Consider the following 20280-nt stretch of genomic DNA (forward strand, 5'->3'; position numbering starts at 1 on the left):
CGCCCCAGGCACATCCAGGCTTTTTCATTCACACCTTAAAAAAATTTCTTTTCGTAAGCGAGACGAGTATTTGTAACGTTCTATATGTTCTTCTTATGCAACTATGTACCTTTACCATATGCAACAGTCCAAGTCTTTTAAACAATTAAATTCGGGCTTTTTGCCTACTGATATTCTCATCATGTCTACCCAACCCTCCACTAATTACGCACCACCTTTTTGATGAGGTTAATAGTGTACTTTGAGGACATGGAGTGAACTAATCCCTTCCACAGCCCTAAACTCCAAATTACTATGAACTAAAAGAAAAAAAAACAGATGTACAAGTTGCATTATTTGCTAGTTTTTCCTTCTAACTTCACTATCATTTTACAAGGACATACCCAGCCATCAGAAAGCATTCACGGAACACCTTGCATGTCATACAGACAGTGAAAACTTTAATTTATGCGGTACTTGATTCATCTTCCATGCATAACTCTATCTTCCCTATACTCCTGCATCCAGTGACATGAATGTCAGGCGCAACTAAAGATTTGCTGTTACTGTGACAGCATTAAAAGTTTGGCATCTTAAGCAGTCTAGTGAGTCACAAGACACTTCACCTTTTGATAATAAAATACTTCCATCACTAGCGAACCTTTAACCCAAAGAATATCAATACACATCACTGAAAATAAAGTTACCTCCAAGAAACTCGGTGACAACTAAGTGGCAATATAGCAAGCCACATAAGAGCAGGAGCGAGCACTGCAGCATCACATATGCAAGAACATCCAAAACAGCTTGCTCAAATTTAGATCACGCATCAAAAAATATATACCCTCAGCAGGACACTGCCTGAGTGTCAGAAGCTTCTGATGAAGCTGCCCTTCCTCTACAAGTCAATGTATTACACCATGTATCTACTTCCCTCATCAAGAACAGTAGGATGAACCCTGCTCAACAAAACTGCCAAATATTCTTTGGAATATATCCTTACCATGACAGCTACATTAAAAGCTTCCAAGATTTTTAGACCAAAAGCCTACACAAGTCGTCAGTACAGCTCACAAATCTCTCTGCATCCCTTTGAAAAACTTTTTTTTTTTTTTCTCCAAGGTCAGAGGGAAATCAAAACAAAACCACAAATACCCTGTTAAAAACAAACCCAGTGTTATTCTGTAAAATAGAAATCATAGCATTCCAGTCTACCAGTGGTCTACAGACCGTTTTGTTGACCGGGGATTCCTACTCCATTTATTTCAGAGGTTTTCAGTACCAGTGAAGTTTAAAACCTCCTTCTAAAGAGTACCCAGAGCTGAACCTAGAGGAAGGCAAACAAACATTGCCAAATGGAGAGACCAAACCCTCCTGGTTGTTGCTGGAGGCAGTACGGTTGCAATTCCGTGTCAGTGTCTGAAAGGAACTGCCCGAGATTTACAGGTGCCTCACAGCAAACTGAACAGCCGGGAATCAACCCAGTCATTGCTAAAACTCTGGGCTTTTTTTATTTTTCTAAACCTAAGAGGAATTCTACAAAACAAAATCACAGAAAAGTCCGTTTACTTCATCTTCCAATTCACGCAGAGGAAAACTGTTGTCGCAACAAAGAGGTAGATGAAAACAATTAATACACTGAAGGGCACAGAACTAATGGGAATTTTTTGCAGAGGATTCACACTTAACTGGCATTAATTTAGCCAAACTCTGTAAATTTCCACATACTCCTAAAAACTGAAAATACAAAACAATTCAACCTCTTGAATTGGCAACCTCTTCCTTATGTCTAATCTAAATCTCCCCTCTTTCAGTTTAAAATCATTCCTCCTCGTCCTACCCCCACCCCCTGATCCAGAGTCCCCCCCCACCTCCCCTGTCCCCCCTTTAAGCCCTGGGAGGCCGCTCGAAGGTCCCCCCGGAGCCTTCTCTTCTCCAGGCTGAACCCCCCCAACTCTCTCAGCCCGGCCTCCCAGGGGAGCTGCTCCAGCCCCCCCAGCATCTCCGTGGCCTCCTCTGGCCCCGCTCGAGCAGCTCCGGGTCCTTCTGCTGTTGGGGGCCCCCGAGCTGGCCCCAGCACTGCAGGGGGGTCTCCCCCGAGCGGAGCAGAGGGGGAGAATCCCCTCCCTGGCCCTGCTGCCCCCCTGCTCTGGATGGTACCAGCCTCCAGGTACAATATGACTTACTAGCCACAACCGTCTGACCCTGATTATCCAACCAGCTTTTTTAACCCAACTCGTCAGTCAGTTATCTGCATTGCAACATCTTAGAGACAAGAATATTGGGAGAAACAGTGTTGAATGCCTTGCTGAAGTTGAGGTAAGTGACACCTACTAAAATCCCCTCATATACAAATATACTTGTTTTGTTGTTTGTCTCTGCTTCCACCTCCTGCTAGCCTCATTTTTACACTAAAGCTCTACCGTGAGCTCCCTGTTTAACCAGACCAGCCTCCCAATACATCTATTAATTTTTCTGAATACTGTAAAATGGATTGTTCTTGTGCTAGCAAAAGGTTGTCCTTAAGGACCTCACAGCTTTCCTGAGTTCACCCCTTGGAGCTGCCTCCTGTGGCATCCTACCCACTAGCTCTCTTCACAAGCTGAAGTTTGCTCTCCTGAAGTTCAGTTAAATCCTGCTTGCATCTCCCATTAAAACCCAATTCTTCCAATACTCATTCCTTTACATCTCAACAATACTTCCTTCTATGTTTCCAACTCAGCCAAGATACCCTGCACCACTGGAACTCCACCAAAAAACACAGACACCAACACAACAGAGTAGACAATTAAAAGGCATTATTTCACACAAGTGAACAAAGCAAAGAAATATATTTTTCTCCACTGGAAACATGCGAGGTCTAACCCAATTTCTGAGGAGGCATCAGCAGTGCTCATTCTATTAGACACCTACACAAAACATAGTACTTCATGACACAAGTCCTTTAGTGATTTGTTTTCATGAGGACAGTATAGCAACAATAAAAAAATAACACAGTTAAATGAAGATATAAAGAAAAAAAAAAAAAAAAAGAGAGCAAAGTCATCTCTGTCTTCAGTGCAATCTGTTTCTGCAAAGGGAAAAATACGGCTGAGATGCAGAGACTCTTGATAATTTAAGCATTTGTTCTTCTCTTTTTTTCTATAATAGACTATTAGCTTTTCAGATATCCACTAAGCTAAAATGAATTAAACCATTCCCTTTGTCTGTTATGACTAAAGCTTTAGGTATAATACACACTCAGAGGAAAAAAAAAAAAAAAGTACTCGACTCATCATCTGACCAAATTACATTTCATCAATATTGCTTTAGGAATTACAGACATAACTTTAAAGATTTTACACTTGTTAAATATTTTAGTGCATTTAATATTACTCAGAAGTCGGAAAATGATCCAAGCAAGCTAGGATGCTTTAAGACATAGTATTTAGATGTCAGATTTCATTGTAAGTGTATGTAATTTCATTTTCCAACCCCAAACTGAAGTCAATAAATTCATCATGTATTGGCAAGCAACAAGATACACATTATTTCATGTAATCTAATCCATTATTCCTCCACCAAAAGCTAGCAAAGACTTGACTTAAAGAAAGGGCTGTTTTTAATAGCTCTAATGTTTCTCCCTCTAGACTTCTTCTTTATTTTTGTAGAAAAGTGTTATTTGTCTAGAATATATAAAGATATAAATGCAGGCTAACAAACTGTCAAGTTTGAAAGTTGCCCAGCTGGTAATCCAAAAGCCAGAGCCAGCCTTCAAACTCCACCATTCTTGGATAACTCTTCAAAAGCAGCGAGTGATCCAGTTTGTCAGAAAAACAAGTCATTATCACCAGATTCATAAGTAGCACAGGAGGAACTGCCTGAAGAAAGGTTCCTTGTTATCAGTGCAAGAGGTTTTACCAAGAAACCAGGACCCAGCACTGCAGCATCAGAGAAAGAAGATGCGCAGATTTGGGAACCAGCCCCCGCAGCCATCACCAGAAAACAGTTCAACATGAAGTGATCAGAGCACCAGTTCTGAAGCGACTGTCCTTCCTGTAATGACACCTTATCAGACAAGTGCAGACTCTGACAAGTTTAGATGTAGCTACAAAATAAGAAAAAATAGGTTGACTGTTCTTACAGCTTCAAAGAAATTCAATAGTTTGTAATTCTATGTCAAAAAACATTCATTGAAAGAGGAATGGATGGTACGGTAACATGTACTTAAGTATAATTTAGCCTTCTTAAATACAAATCATTTTAGCAACTGAGGTACAACACCGATTATACTTTCTGAGGGAAATACAAGCACTTCACCTAAATCACTAGTTCTTAAAGCAAAACTACACGTAACATTTTCCAAGTTTGTAATGGTCAAGTGACTCATTAAGCCTTTCAACAAATAAAAATAAAAAAGTAAAAAAGCATTATTTCCATCACACAAAGAGAAAGAAAATAAAGGATCAAAATATGCACATACCATGAATTAGCAAAGAATTACTGGAGTATTACAGCCTTCATCTCTAGTCATCACATCCCAAAATCACAGATGCTTATTCACAAGACTACTTCCATAACTCCAGTGTAAGGATGAAAAAGCAACAAGCACCACCATGAAAGCAGGCAGGATGTGCAAGTAATATTTCATACAAATCCTTTACCCAGAATAATTTCTTCACCGCTGTAAAACACATGTACATAATGAGAAGGCTACTATTTGGAGGGGGGCGGGAAAGAAAAAAAGATGGGCAATGACAGTCCATGCATGAAACTACAGCCCTACTCCAAAACCTTCCTGAAGCAAGCATTAAATTCTAAGCAATTTTATTGGGCAAACTACATGTCACAAGACAGGTGATCGCAAAAGTCACTTTTAGCATGGATATTTTCCTTGCCTTCATTATGCCACAGTCTTCTTATTGATAAAGTGAAAACCAAACCTCTAGAACAGCACCGTTTGGGAGCCTCAATATTTGTAAAACATCCTGTGTTGGATTTGCTCGATAGGGTTAGATGCTTACACCTGATCTCTTCACCCTGGCACTTCTAGAGGGCAATTCATCTCATCCTAAAGTAGAATTCTCAAAAACAGCCAGATGAATTGTCCCCCAAAATGTTGTCTTCTTTCTACTGACTACAGAAGGAACCCAGCTGGGATATAGACACCTACAGCATAGACACCTTCAATTAAGCAACAGGAAACCAACTTTATATGCTTCAGATGAAAGATGCTACGTATGTTCTCTTCATTCAAGTGTTGCTGCAGGGCCCACTGCTGCTACCGGACTTGTTTTTAATCAGTGTGTTGAGTTTTGGTGATATTTTTTTGTAAGCATCAAATGAAAATATCCTTCGGGAATACTGATATCATTAATATTTTTGGAGCACTGATAAGGAGCCTTACCTGAACGTGACACCTTTCACATAGTCAACAAACATGAATCACAGGCTCCAATCTCTGCCATTCATTTTCACTCCATCAGTAGCTATGTCGTGTTCACTGTGCTGAAGTATTTTAATTTAGAATACAGGCTGCCTGGCACAAAGCATGTTTGATGCATTTGAACAAGCCTCAATAATGAAACATATAAAGTTAAGAAAGCCATCATTTTGAGCCATCGATCTGTATAAACTGTGACTTATTTTCACTATTCCATGATCGGTAAATAGCATATTATTCTTTTATTGTTTGCTTAAGTGTATTTCAACAGAAGCTCACTGTACTAAAATTCAGTGTTGATTAAGTATGCAAGAATCTCCACTTCAGAACTCATATTTGGAATAGGTATTTGCTGTCTCTGTTAACAACATTTAAAAAAAAAAAAAAAAAAACAACAAAAAACAATGAATAACACCGTAGAAAACCAAGCTTAACAAACAGTTGTGTTTTACACTTTAATGTCAGAAGAAAACAGAGTAATTTAACTCCTCTAAAAGCCTACAAATGACTTCCTTCTTCAAAAGGAGATGAGCAAAAATGTTAATGTCAAAAAAAGCATCTCTACGAAATGGCAATGAGTTTATTACAGTGCTCTGAAAGGCACATTTGATTTTCTTCCTCACATTAAAAAATGGAAACACATAGGCATACCTGCACCAGATGCTGATCGGTGCTGAGACTGTGGTCTTCCACTGGGTGAAGAAGGTTCCTTCATACGATCAATGACGCTGTCAGACAGCTGAAAAACACAACCCCCAACCCAGAGTCAGACTGCATCACCTCCTTTATCCCCATTACCCCTCTCTTTCCTCCAAAAAATGAAGTACAACTTTAAAAAAAGAGCAGAGTCCCAAAATAAGATACAACCACCACTAAAATTCTATCTGCAATGCAAAATAAACTTCCTATTTCCCCTTATTTCTAGGGTAAAGTGCTCATCTCTGGATGCAAACAATTAGACTGAACAAGATTATTCTGGCTCTCACCCAACACAAGAAACTGATAGGACAAAATATAGGATACAGGAGACACTAAGGGAAACAACACCCTTTGACACATCACTTGTCAATCAGCCAAATTACTTTCCCAGTTATTTGGATGACAGTCAGGTATCGCATGGTGCAGGTTCAGAGTACTTAACCCAGGAGAAACTTCATCCTGATAAAGCCCTCAAAATACTTGTGCAACACAAGTGGTCACAGCAGCTGTAGTCAACCACTAAGCTCATTCTAACATTGACACAGGCACACACAAAAATACTGTCACAAATTATGCAGAATCAAACAGAGTAAGGGTAACGTCCAGTTTTAGATTTATTGTAGCCCATGGAAAAAAATAACAGACCTTCTAGAAATAGTAACATGAAAGCTTTTGTTTTCCAACTTATTTCTACTGGTTTCCTCTAACACCAACTCTGTCAAAATACTGCTTTGCCCATGACAATTAATTTTAATTGGAAAATTCTTTAGTAAACCTACAAAGTGATGTCTCTCATTGGCACAAACCTCAGTTACAAAGATTTTGCTAAAATCTGTAAGCTAGAATGGCTTGGGTTGGAAGGCACCTTCAAGATCATCTACTTCCACCTAATATGCAAGTGTAAGATTTCTTCAGCGTAAGATTACTTAACCCAATCCTTAAAACTCTCACTTTAACTTCACACAGTTAGTTTTATGTAGGTACACAGTTACGTATATCCAACTTCTGGATGCTCTATTGACTAACATTATTTATTTAGTGAAGCTTCATTTTCCTAGTACCCATTATATCAATCAGTTTTTATTCCCAGTCTTTCAAAATACAGGATACTTCAGAGAAACTCCAACAGTCCTTCCCAGTATTTAAGCACAGTTCAGAGCAGATGAACCTCACTGCGAACATTTACGTTACTGTCACCTATACGCCTGAGATCATTAAAAGACCAGAACTGAAAAATATCAGCATATTGAAATAGGCAGCAGTTACTATCACGGTTCATTGCACAACACTCCTCCTCATGAGCAGTAATAAGAAAAATAAAACACAACTTATTATCCTTCCTGAAACGAACTAGTGTCTTCCACTGAAACGCTTCTAAGCTGTGAGATTTCTCAAAGTGTCTTGTGTCACAGGCTATCTTATGGTGTATTACAGGCCACAGCATGCCATAAAGAGGGGAAAAAAATGGGAATGCTTCTGTAGGTAGAGAGGAAGGCGGATATACCGCATGGACAGGAGCGGAATACGGGAAAGGGAGGAGCTCTCCCCTATGTCGAGGTCAGGGAAAGACAAAACAAGCTCTGCTGTTGCACATCTGTCCTACAACTCTTCTGCCCTCCGTCTTTGGGAAGCAGGCCAGGGGCATGGCTCCCCCAGGGCAGCTTCCTCTTCCCGGCGTGACCAGTCGCCTCCACACCGCCGGCCCCCTGAAAACACCCGGTGGCTGCGGGGGAAGGGAGGGAAAAAGGAGCAGAGCAACCCCGCGGCGTGAGGGGCCAGAGCTGCAGGGCCGTGAACCGGGAGCTCTGAGACAGGAGAAAGATCGGGGCGGGCCGAGGCTGAGGGGAGCCAGGCCCCGATGGGGGGTCAGGGGGAGCCCCGCTCTCACCCGCACGCCCTTCACCACCGTGATGTTCTCATTCTCGTCCGTCTCGAAGGTGACGCGCCGGTTGCTGCTCCCGCCGCCGCCCATCTTCGCCGGGCCGCACCAGGCCGCGGCCAGGGACGGCCCCAAGGAGACTCCCCGGCCCCGCTGCCAGTGCGCCCCGCAACAACGCCGCCTGCCATTGGCCCGCCGCTCGCCCCGCCCCGCCTCCCGCGCGTAGAACCCTGCTCCCTATTGGCCTCGGAGGCGTAGCCATGGAAACCGCGCACCCACCCACCCCGCCCCGGTACTCGGAAAAAGGGTAAGGAAACTTTTTGGGCGTTTAAACTCCGCCGAGGCGCGGACTACAAGTCCCAGCATGCTTAGCGCCAGGAGGTGGGGGCGGTACCGTTGCGCCTGCGCAGTGCCCGCTGGGTAATGTAGTTCACCCTATCCCCTTGTGCTGCGGGGCCTCATTGAAGGCGAGGAAATGTCATCCGTCTCGGCCCGTTGGGGCTCTCCCGGGACACAGCCCCGCTCTGAGGGGGCTATCGAGATTCTCCCCGCCCCAGGGGCTCGGCGGGGTGTAGGGGGGTGTGTGTGCTCCTCGCCCTCCCTCAGCGAGGCCACGTGAATAGGTGCGGGGTGAGTGCCACAGGATTCTGCTGGAGCTCTGGGCCTGAGCTGCTGCCTCATCCCATTTTCCACATCGTAACAGCATAAAATTCCCATTAGCACAGCCCCTTTGGGCATGTAATTTGCTTTCCAGGAGATGAATGATGTTAATAACGCATGATCCATTTTCTTTTCAGCCTAGAATGTAAGCTGCATCTGGATCTGGCTTTTCTGTGAGTAAAATCCCCCCTGTAGATCCCATGGCCTATCTTGATGGCCAGAATTGCAGACGTGTGTGCTGGGAAGATGGCTAAAAGGAGAAAAAGGTGTCTTCTAGTGTATTAATACCAGAAAAAGTACTGCGTTGTGGATGCCAATGGTGTCAGACACATTGTTGAGTTTCTCTAGCCTAAGTATGAGTCTGGAAGTACCTTTACATAGCTGGACTATATTCATATATATTGTTTTGTCTCTCCCACCATCTGGCCTCGTCACTTCTTTTACACAATGAAGACCCAGTCTTCTGCTGGGACTTCTTGACGCTGGCAACGTACAAATAATAATAACCATGATATTTAGGAAACTTTATCTTTTCTTTTTCCCTCTTCCAAGCCCTTCATCTGCTTGGCTCAGGGAAGGATAACCTATTTGTACCGATGTGACGCTGAAGTCTTCCACTCTCCTCGCAAGAAATTTGTCCCAAAGTGTTTACACGATGATCACAACAGATCATTGCAGCCTGTGTCACCTGACTCATTTCATTTCTCTAAATTGATGCAAACATCATGTTGGTTGCATCATCAGAGCAGTTCACATGTCCTTGATATATTTTCAAGGAATTTTTATTTGGATGTAAAGTGTCTATCAGCCAACATTTCAGCAGTATCTGCCTTCCTTGGGGCTTAAGATACTGCTGAAGCATTGGCTGACAGCCACTTTACTACCAAATAAAAATTGCTTGAAAATATATCAAGGACATACGAGCTGTTCTCTTGAGGTATGTGATGCGATGTTTATGCCTGTTTTTATAGATGTTAAACCAGTTTCTACGAGGGGGCACTATTATGAATTCGACACCCTGGTAACTATGTTTTTAAGGGAATAAATGGACTGTGCATCTATCTGTCTTGATACAGTGTGAGCACCAACAAACTGAGGGTATTGAATTTTTTTTCTGCACTGGGAATGTTTTTAGGGGGTCAATTTGTATTCAGTTAGTTCCATAACTGTTGTGGAAATGCCCATGTCCAAATCAGAAGCAGCTCTTCTAGTATGTTTGTCATCTGTTGGGAGAGTTCTGAGAAAATACTCTTGTCTTCCTGAACGGAAAGATTTATACTTAGGAGTTAAGGTTTTAACAACAGCTATTTTCTACCAGGGTTTTTTGTGATTGTTTTGTATGACTTGAAATTACAGAACACTGTAGCATATGCATAGATTTCAGGAGGGGGAAAAAAGAATAAATGGGCAGAATTACATCTTAAAATTGCTTTGGGTCATTTTGATGTTTCTGTAAGGTTCACTCACTGTAGAAAGAGCGGGACTGAGGTACCCCAGAATTTATGGCTCCCCTATAATAGGTGGAAATGAAAGACTGTTTGCTGCAGGCCAAAGCTATCTATATGTCAGAAGCTTTTCTCGGTGGACTGTCCAACCTAATTGAGAACTCTTTCAAGGACATTGCTAGATGAAAAAAGTATTAGAAATTAATGTTAGAAAAGGCTACGACAAATTTGCAGTCCAAAAGTCATTTGTTAACAACTGGCAAATAAACTCACGTCTAATTCACAACGCTCACAAGCAATCTGCAAACAGGAAAAGAAGTTGTTCAGTGTATAACATCAAATCATTTGTATGTTCACATAAGTAACACTCTTATTTTAAAAGTAGTGCCTATCAACGAGGTGCACAGAGTTGACTGCTATGTGGCATAGAAAAATCCAACCTAGTTTAAACTAACTAGTGCAGGCAGCAGCAGTAATCGAAACATCAAAACAGGGCTCAGTGGTGTTAATCAGTCTACAGGAGTGCTGTGTAGCCAAGCCAAGTGCTATTGATATGTGTGTTACCTCAAATACCTGTGTCCCACTCCAGTCAGAGTAAAACTCTTCAGAAATACAGATGATGAAGTGACATGTCCAAGGTCATTCGGTGCCAAGCAGCAGGACATTGGTCTTTGTATCAGTTCTCTTCAGTGGTTACTAGAGAGTACCTTTCTACCAAAAAAAAAAAAAAGGTGATGCGAGGGCAGAATGACAAATAAAAATGTAGCAATCAATACACAACTATTAACTGTTGCTGATTCTTGTTTGATCTGAACCCATTTCTGACTTGCATAAGCAGAAAATCCATCTCAAAGTGGTAAACTTCAAGTATTTCATTATTATCTGAAAAATAAGCGGTATCTCTTTATGTTAAAATAATTCACTTCTTGTGGTGCAGTGTGCTTTCCCACATACCCCGCACGTTTTTATGGCCAAATTATAAACGCTTAATCCTTTGTTAAGAAGCAATACTGTTGTCCAATCTTGTTTGTCCTTGACTGGACATATTCCTTTGTGGTAGAAATATTCTTGTACCACTTAATACTCAAATTGTTTGCTATAAAGTGTAGCCAAAGGGTAGTGAAGGACAGCATTGCCAGACGTTCACAAACAAATAAATCCTAATGAGCCCAGGAACAAGTTACTAGTAAACTTCAGGCTCTTGTCTCAAGACTTAAAAAATGCTGTGAAAACACTTGATAGGTGAGGTGACATATAAAGGCTCATTGCACACCTGCTGTGAGTTTTTATTCTGCGGAGGATCATCTTGTTCGGTCACTGCCACGGTGAGCATGTTGTACTGTATGACTTTCCCTGGTTATCCCTTGATAGTCATCTATTCCTTAGAAATGTTCAGCATGGAAAGACTTTGATAGTACCTGGGTTCCGCCTTATCAGCAATGACCATTACAGGAAAGTCTGCAAGTTCTCAAAATCTGGAAATTACTTTCCTGTTGGATGTAACAATCCGCAGTGCAGTCTGCCATACAGTGAGATTTCATGAGTAAATAATGTATCCTCAGTACATCCCTGGTGTGCCAAATCCTGCTTCCGTTGGTGCTATTGCCACAAGTTTCAGTACCTGTTATAACTGCAGGGCAAATTAAGCCAAGCCATCAAATTCCTCTCAATGAGCTTTGCAAATATATTTGAAGGCCTCATTATATAAAGGGCAGAATACCTGCCCTTTCAATCCCAATTCATCTCCTGCAGAAACTGAAGGATCATGGCTCATCTCAGAATCGATGCTTCAGTCATTGTCTCACTTTTCACAGTCAGTGTTTCATTCTCATTAGTTCAAGACAAGAGCGTGCCTGAATTTTGCCACATACTCGGTAGCACCCTATCGGCAACAGTTACCAGTTGCTATCACAGAGTCACATCTGCATGGTTTGGTTCCCTGAGTCATCAAGGTTAACAACCTGATCAATGAATAATGATGAATTATTATTCTTTTTCTGCACAAAAGAAAAAGGTGAGTCCAACTCATCATTTTCATGGCAGGAGGGAGTCTGGATTTCTAGTTGGTGTCTGAGGCAGCTCGGTGTGATGTGTGCTATCTGCAGCCCACCACCGCTTCCTCGAGATCAGCGTTAGAGTACCTGAGATACTTTTTTAGTCTTTATTTCTCTATTGGCTAGTAGGCACTGTACACTGGATTGTAACTACATATATCACCCCGGGGATCCCTGCACTTTCCACCAAGGGAGGCCTGGATCTCACGCCTTGCAGCACTAGCCACGGGAACCTGTTGCAAAGCTTGTTTGGTTAAGGCGTATCATGCAGTTCAGGACCCTCAGATTTACCTATGGACTTCAAAGTGTAATATATTAATATTATGTCATATTAATAGGTGATTTTTTATGCTGATACACTTTTATCTGACTGGTGTGGTTCCCATCAGTAGCAACTGAGCTGTGGAATTTGTAGCCAGCCTGACTGTCATCTCCAAGACCAGATTTGATTCATGGTCTCATTTCCTGTTTTCACTCCCCCTGCTCACAGCCCTTTTTTTTTTTTTTTTTTACCTTCTCCATGGTCCATTTATTAAATGTAGAGTTAGAAACACAATTCGAATTTACTCAGGTCTATAATGTCTGAATACTAAATCTTTGGAACAATAAAAATTCTTTCCCAAATCTGTCTTATCTGGGTTGTCTGTTCAGCTGATGAACTCAGCCTTCTTTACGGACTGAATGACTAAGAAAGAAGCACCTGATCTGATCAATTCCAAGCAATGACTCTGTGAATAAGTCTGAAATTCCCAAGCACTGCAAAAAGGCCTGCAAGCACAAAGGCAGAGCAAAAATATTTTCTTGGCATTCTGTGTCATGTAAGCACTGATACACCAAAAGGAAAATGTAAAGTCACAAACCAAGGAGGGGATGCAGTCTCCGTCAGACCGTGGAAAGGTTTTCAATCTGTGCCAGGAAAAGTGATTCTAGTAGGGGTTCCACCCTGAAACCATTTAAGCATGTAAAGACTATTGTTGAATATTGGCAAGAATTCAGGCTTGGTTTTCAGTGGTGCCAGACATGTGACACACGCATCCCCTGGCCTGTGCCACTGAAGAATTTTTGGAGCTGGAGTCTACCTAAGAGCAAGAGCATGAGCCAATGGAGAGATAAGCTAAGAATATTTACCCGCCTTCCCTTGCTCTCTAGCATATCACAGGTGTACAACAAAAGGGAACCCAACACACGGGCAAAAAAAAAATATATCAAATTATCATTTGTAGGACTGATTATTAGAAGGTTTATTAGGGGGGACCATCTGCAATCCAGACACAGCTGGGTGTATTGCAGAGGGAGCTAAACTCACACTTCGACAGTACAGTTGTTAGTCTCTGGTTTGCTTTCCATTTTTCATTCTTTCCGCTGTGGCTGGGCAGACGAGGCATATGAAGGGGTTTCTATACATATGTTATATTCTAGTTTATGGGCCATGTAAATATCTTTGTCAATTGGAGAGCATCTGAGAACATTTCCAAATGCCTGGTATATCTTCCTCAAATGGATTTGTCAAGTTATTTCAACAGAGACACACAGTACAAAGCCTGTGGTCTCTCTCCTAACTGGTTCATGCAGTTTATGACAACAACCTACTACTGCTTTTAGCTAACAGAATTACTCTTCTAGCCAAGCATCTGTGGTACAGAAGACAGAAGATTGCTGGTGTTCAGACCTTGCAGGAGATCAGAGTATGAGAGCATTACAGAAGTCACACTATAACTGGCAGGAGGCTCCGTGTTTCGAATGTTTGTTACACATCGCGGCCTGAGCACAGCTCATATCTCCCTCTAGAGGCTGGTGCTCTAGTCTTAAACCCAAATTAAGCTTCAATCAGGCACCCAAAACCTGAACTACCTTTAGAGATGACTCGTCATCAATTACAGTGGCAACCCAGGGCAACTGCATTGCTAAAAAAGACATCTCAGTTATGTGCCTAAAATTAAAGGGTCTAACAGCCTTGCACTGCTAGTGCAGTTAGTCACGCAAAGGTCTGTGCTGAAGAAATCAGGCTCAGTCCCTCCTGACAGCTGAGGTACTTGCAGCAGTGCCCTCACCAAGCCTGTATTCATTATATTTTCTATGAAAACAACTGTAAGGAAAAGCCTAATCACCTGGCTGTGGTAATGACAGGCTCGGGGTGCTGTTACACTGAAATTCATGTTATGGGTGATAGTAGAACACATCTCATGAGTAGAGCTAAGAACTGATGGATAGCCCGGCTCACATTGCAAGTCTAGCAGTCTGAACTAATTAATGTTTTTAAATTCTCATTAGTAATGCAATTAATTTTTTTTATTGAAAAAAAAATGCCTTCCTAGACTTTACCCCTTACCTCTGGTGTGATGCTCACCCTGCCACTGGCCCTCTGCATCCCAGGGGGTGACAGGATCAGTCTCCCTCGAGCACAATCAGGGAGAAGGTTACAAGCCACCACCACCCCGAGCTCTTCCCTGGCAGGAGTGTGATGTCCGCGGTGGGGTTTGTTCCTCCTCACTCTGGGGTGCCCCCCCAGGGGTATGTTCATCCCCGCTGTCCCCACCGCCTGCTCCCTTCTCCCTGGCCCCCAGCACCAGGGGCAGAGCTGCCCAGCGCCCAGCCCGGGCACACAAAGGGCTGGTGTTTGCTGGGCAGGGCCTGCCCGGGGCGGCAGCCCTTGGCCATGCGGGGTGTCCCCAGCGCTGAGCTCAGGCGGGTCGGGCACGAGGCCCTTGGCCACGGGCCTTTGTGATCACAGGGACACCCAGCTCAGGGCACGGCAAGCCCGGGGACGTCCCGGGACCCTGCGGTATTGGGTCTTCTGCTACTGCTGGCCAAAATCATGTTTAGTAGGCTATAGTATAAAGGTGACAAGGTTACAGGATGAAAAATTAGACTAGCAAAAATATTTGGAAGAAACAAACGTGTTCGGACGTGTAGAGCAGTCTTCAAATAGGGCAGAACCTCAGTTCGATTTCTAAAAGCCTGTGGGAAACAAAGAATGAAAATTCAGTTTTATCTGGTTTTAACAAATTAAGATGGTTCTGGTAATACAGAGCAAAGAAGGAAGCTTTTTGTTTCCACTTTGTGTATTGCTTTTATTTTTTTTTTTTCCAGAGCTTGTCTCTTTAATACACAGCAAAGTCTAAGGGTCTGCAAAAATGAATTGCTTAGTAGAGGTTTACAGCAGAGTGTCAGACATTGTACTGGATGCCACAAAGAGATCCATGGATTCAGGTGATCATTGAAGACAGGGGGTTGCCTGTCAGAGGTGGTCTCCTGTGCCTGGCTTCATTGCAGTTGCCTTCATAAATACACGAGTGGCAGGGACTGCAGCACATAGCCAGGGTCCAGCTGCTTCAGTACAAAAGCAAAGGGATTTAGTATTTAACATCAATGTCAGCAGAAATGTTTCATGACCTTCAACAGGCCTCTGCCCCCTGTGGAGTTATTCATCAGAAAACTTGGCTGGGCTGTAGCATCATCTTGGACACATTCAAGTGCCTCCTGCAGAGATCATCAAGGACTCGGGGACTTAGCATTGATAGTCTCTCTGGCCTCGCTCCACCGGCGCCTGAGTCACAAGGGCTGGGAGCTGCATTTTCAGAAGCAGTTTTTTGATCATTAGCTATCCTTTCTGCTCTGTCTGAAGAGAGAGACAGATTTGAAGTAATCTCAGTTAATATTCACTTCTTCCACCTCATCATTAGACACCTCCCTCCTTCCCTTAACTTTTTGGGGGCTGAAATGTACAATTCCTCTCAGGAAAATTATTATCTGATATTTCTGTTTATTATTTGTGCTTTCTCAGCACCTTGGAAGACCAGTCACGATGCGCATGCTGATCAGAGTGGGCAAATGGGAAACAGCAGCATGGTTGCGGTGAGCTTCCTATAAACATGCAAGAGTGTAGACTTGGAGGGATGGGCTGTGCATGGCGACCTGGAGCTTGCTTCTCTGGACAGCTGTAAGGCTACATCCAAAGTGACGTGTAAACCCTTTAATGCTGAGGAGCTCAGTCTCAGCCCAGAGGTGGTCTGGACAGCATGAAAAAGGCGTAAGAGAGGAAAAACTAGAACAGAAGCTACTTTTCTACTATGCAAGCTGGGATCTCCTTGAGCGAGCATGTAGAAAAAAACTCGGAGGTCACACAGGATGGAGCGGTCTTTTACTATCCCCTAGCAAGACAGCAAGGGGAGTCAAGAAAAAATTCAGGGTGCTTGGGTACAAATACTAACGGTCTTCACCCTTTTGTAATGAAAGTTTCACCGTGCCTTGTCTCGTTAAGTATTAGTAAGATGGGAAGATTCTCACCCTGGTATTGTCCTGAATCCCATCCCCAGTCCCTCCAGCAGACATGAGAGAAGTCATTATGTGTTGGGACATCACCTTCACTGTTACTAAAAGGGACTTTTTTTCCTTACTGTAACACAGCTTGTCCAGCATGTCCAACATGTTGTCCAACATAGTGTGAAACAGCATTCTCATAAGTTAAGTCGGAAACTTAAAAATGCAGACAAAACACCTCAGAGTTGGAAGGTCATTATTGTTAGCTTGCTATTCAAAGGAAAAAGCAATACTTAGCAGCTCTGAATATTCACTTCATTAAAACCCTTCCTACAGTCATTTCCACAGGGAAATTCATGCCAAATGAACTAGCTGCAATGTGATGCTTGATCTCTGGGAGAAAGGTAAACCTTTGGTCAAATCAGTGGCCTAAGCTTTATTGGAGGAAAAAAGATCATCACTTTGCTACAAATTGCCTAAAGCAAGAAATATTTTATTCTTCAAGAGAACTTAATTTCATGTATCCAAAACCAAAATGGAGTAGCAGTCAGATTGTTTCTTTACAAGATTTTCTTGAGGAGTTTTCTTCAGGGAGATCAGAGTTCTTTAATTGAAATGTGCTTGTATTTCTTTTATCTCATTATAGTAGCTTTAAACAAGACATAGTCTGTGGGAATCAATGGGGAAAAGTCCTCTATTTGCCATCCAGGGTATTCCATTTGCACTGTTTGCTTTTCCAATAGTAAATTTTCAAAGAGGCTGTCAGCTAACTTGCTAAAGTGCCATAATAATTAAACAGGAGATTAAACAATTTAGGAGAATAGCAACTAATTTAAGGAGGTGAATTTGCCTGTGAATACAGCATGAGTGACACCAGTAATGGCATTCTGCCCCAAAAATGTAAAAGTATTCTAGAGGTAGGTGCAGTGCAGATAAGAGCCCAGGAAACGATTCAGTGGTTAAAATAAATCTTGACAGTGAGTCAGAGAGTTCAGTGTTTCTGTCTTGACAAAAAGATGACTGATGGGTTATTTGATTATAGTGCTTAAGCACTTTCACAAAGAGAAAATATTGGAGGTTTTCAATCTAATAGAAGAAGGCGTAACAGAGGATGGGTGTTAAAAGAAGAGAAATTCAATTTACAAGACAGATTGGCAAGGTATTGGGACAAACCCAAAGGAACAGGTAAATTCTCTGTCTCCTGCCTGCGTGCCAACACAGGGTCTCCTTCAGACAGGCAGAAGTGATTAGTGAGTGAATGAAACTTCATGGCAGGAGGTCAAAGTAGATTATCTAACGACTTCTGTTGGTGTTAAAGAAACTATACTTGTAGATGCCTAGGACTTCATAATCATCAACTAATCTGCATATCATGGGCACATGGAATATCAAGACAAGGATCAGAGACTCGTACTGATTTGAAAAGTCAGGTATCTGCTCAGATATGATTGGGGGCATCCTGTGGAAACAACAGGGTGTAATTAGGGGAAGTGTACTATCTCACTGCGTGCGTTAAACACCTCAGCCAGTCTGTGCTGGAACTGTGATTTTCAGAAATGCAAGCTGGCTGAGCCTCAGATGCCTCAAAGCAACCTGTCACACCAATTTTTGTCAAGTATTATTCCTTCCACTGGAGGCCAGAGCATTCGGTGTGAGTGGTTGCCAGTACAGTGTCTCTGGTCCATTGCTGAGTTTGACTCAATCTAACAGAGAGCAAACAGTGGTCATATACTGGCCCTTCCTTAATGATCTGAAAATAGGAAAAGAGCATAAAGAAAGATTATGGGAATTAAAGTTGAAAAGAACTTTGATAGTCACTTTCTTTGGCATAACCTTGAAAAGGACCACTTGCATTTGCCATTCATGCCATTTCCTACATCAACAGATCTAGTCACATGCTTGAAGCAAAGCATACGCTTAAATTATTCTCTTAATCAGATTCTTATTAAGGTATATCATAAACCATCTTAAAATTAATGTTTCTGTACATGAAAAGCCAATGAATGAAGGCCAAACGTGCCCTGGGCTGCAGCCAGAGCAGCGGGGGCAGCAGGGCCAGGGAGGGGATTCTCCCCCTCTGCTCCGCTCTGGGGAGACCCCCCTGCAGTGCTGGGGCCAGCTCGGGGGCCCCCAACAGCAGAAGGACCCGGAGCTGCTCGAGCGGGGCCAGAGGAGGCCACGGAGATGCTGGGGGGGCTGGAGCAGCTCCCCTGTGAGGCCGGGCTGAGAGAGTTGGGGGGGTTCAGCCTGGAGAAGAGAAGGCTCCGGGGAGCCCTTCGAGCGGCCTCCCAGGGCTTAAAGGGGGGACAGGAGAGGTGGGGGGGGGACTCTGGATCAGGGGGTGGGGGTAGGACGAGCGATAATGGTTTTAAACTGAAAGAGAGAAGATTTGGATTGGATCTAAGGCAGAATCTCTTCCCTGTGCGGGGGGTGAGGCGCTGGCCCAGGGTGCCCAGAGCAGCTGTGGCTGCCCCCTCCCTGGGAGGGTTCAAGGCCAGGTTGGACGGGGCTGGGAGCCCCCTGGGCTGGGGGAAGGGGGCCCTGCCCGGGTCAGGGGGGTGGGACTGGGTTGTATTTAAAATTCCTTCCAACCCAAACCAACCACTCTGTGATTTTGTGGTTCTGTAGCAGCCGTTGTGGCCATGTACTGGGGAGTGCTTGATCATACCATGTATCGGCAGATGTTGGATAGCCCTTGGGGAATGCTTTTATCTCTAACGTACCGCTCGTACACCCCAGTCAAGCTTGTGTGGTGAGGTCTCCAGCTTCTCCTGAGAGTCATTCTGTTAAATTTGCTCTTTTCCTTTCTGGAAGAAAGCATGCAGTCAACTGCTTGCTTGTGCAACAGAGACAATCATAGCAAAATACAGACTAGTGTATTATTTGCCAGGATGGACAAGAATGGTTGAGTCCTCTGTGAAGTAGCAGATTGATTAATTATACATGACCCAAGCAGATTATTTACTCAGTGAGAGACTAACACAGGATCTTTTGTCTTGTTTTGAGTCTTGCTTGCTAATCTGTTTGATTTGGCAGTTTGTAAATAACTGGTTAATAAAATTTGGGAATGTTAAACCTGAGTGGTGAGTAAAGGGCAGCCAATGTTCACATAAAAGGGCTGTGAAAGAGCAAGATATTTTTTAACCACTTGAAATGGGGAGTAAGTAATAAAGCAGGAAGAGAGAAACAGAGACGGTCATCCAAAATGCAGGTTATATTTTGTAAAAGCTTTAATTAATATTGAGAAATACATCCATATAACATTGAGCTTAAATATCCTTTTGCCCATTGCTCACAAAGACATTTGAAAAGTTAAGCACAGTTATTTACAGATAGAAAAAGCGAGGCACGGAGCAGGAGAGTGTCTTGCTCAAGATCACACAACACACTCGTGGCAGTGCTGAGAGATCCTCAGCGTTTACACAGTGGGGAAATGCACTCCGTGGATCATCCTGGGCAGGTAGCCTGATGTACACCCTCATCCTCCCGTCCCTACTCCGTGCTTTTGTTTCCAGCTCCGTTGTGTGCTCCACGAGGTCTCCTGCCCTAAATGGGACCACAACTGGAGGCCCTTAGCAGAGCTCACCCACCTTACAGTGAAGACACGGCTGCTGAGGAGGTCTCCAGGCTCTTAAGCCTGTGTTCTCCAGTGTGAACATTGCCTCCAGTGTGAAACAGTACGACCTATGACATATCTTCTGTCAACCCTCTTCTTTTCTAGAAAAAAACAAACGCAAAGTTTGCATTCAAACACAGCCACGTAAAAGAAGGATGTTACATAGTGAAGCCCTCACAAGTTCAGACATGTTGGCGAGCTCCCAGATCAGTTGCCGTGCATACGCATGATGGTAGAATGTTAAGTACATGATCCAGTACTGTTTC

General features: G+C 43.2%; 1 protein-coding gene across 4 annotated transcripts in view; it reads right to left on the reverse strand.

Moving 5' to 3' along the window:
• The window catches only part of CHCHD3 (coiled-coil-helix-coiled-coil-helix domain containing 3), a 165079-nt gene extending 156926 nt beyond the window's left edge, over positions 1–8153 (reverse strand). For all 4 annotated transcript variants that reach the window (XM_042792630.1, XM_042792629.1, XM_042792628.1 and 1 more), the window contains exons 1-2: positions 7989–8153; positions 6053–6140 (exon numbers count right to left, since the gene is read on the reverse strand). In XM_042792630.1, coding sequence (XP_042648564.1) covers positions 6053–6140; positions 7989–8072 — 172 coding nt within the window. In that variant the 5' untranslated portion in view covers positions 8073–8153. The remainder of the gene's footprint in view (positions 1–6052; positions 6141–7988) is intronic.
• Positions 8154–20280: the final 12127 nt, after the last annotated feature.

The sequence above is a fragment of the Tyto alba genome, unplaced genomic scaffold (assembly GCF_018691265.1).
Source record: "Tyto alba isolate M040663 unplaced genomic scaffold, T.alba_DEE_v4.0 Super-Scaffold_2, whole genome shotgun sequence".
In the NCBI taxonomy this organism is placed as follows: domain Eukaryota; kingdom Metazoa; phylum Chordata; class Aves; order Strigiformes; family Tytonidae; genus Tyto; species Tyto alba.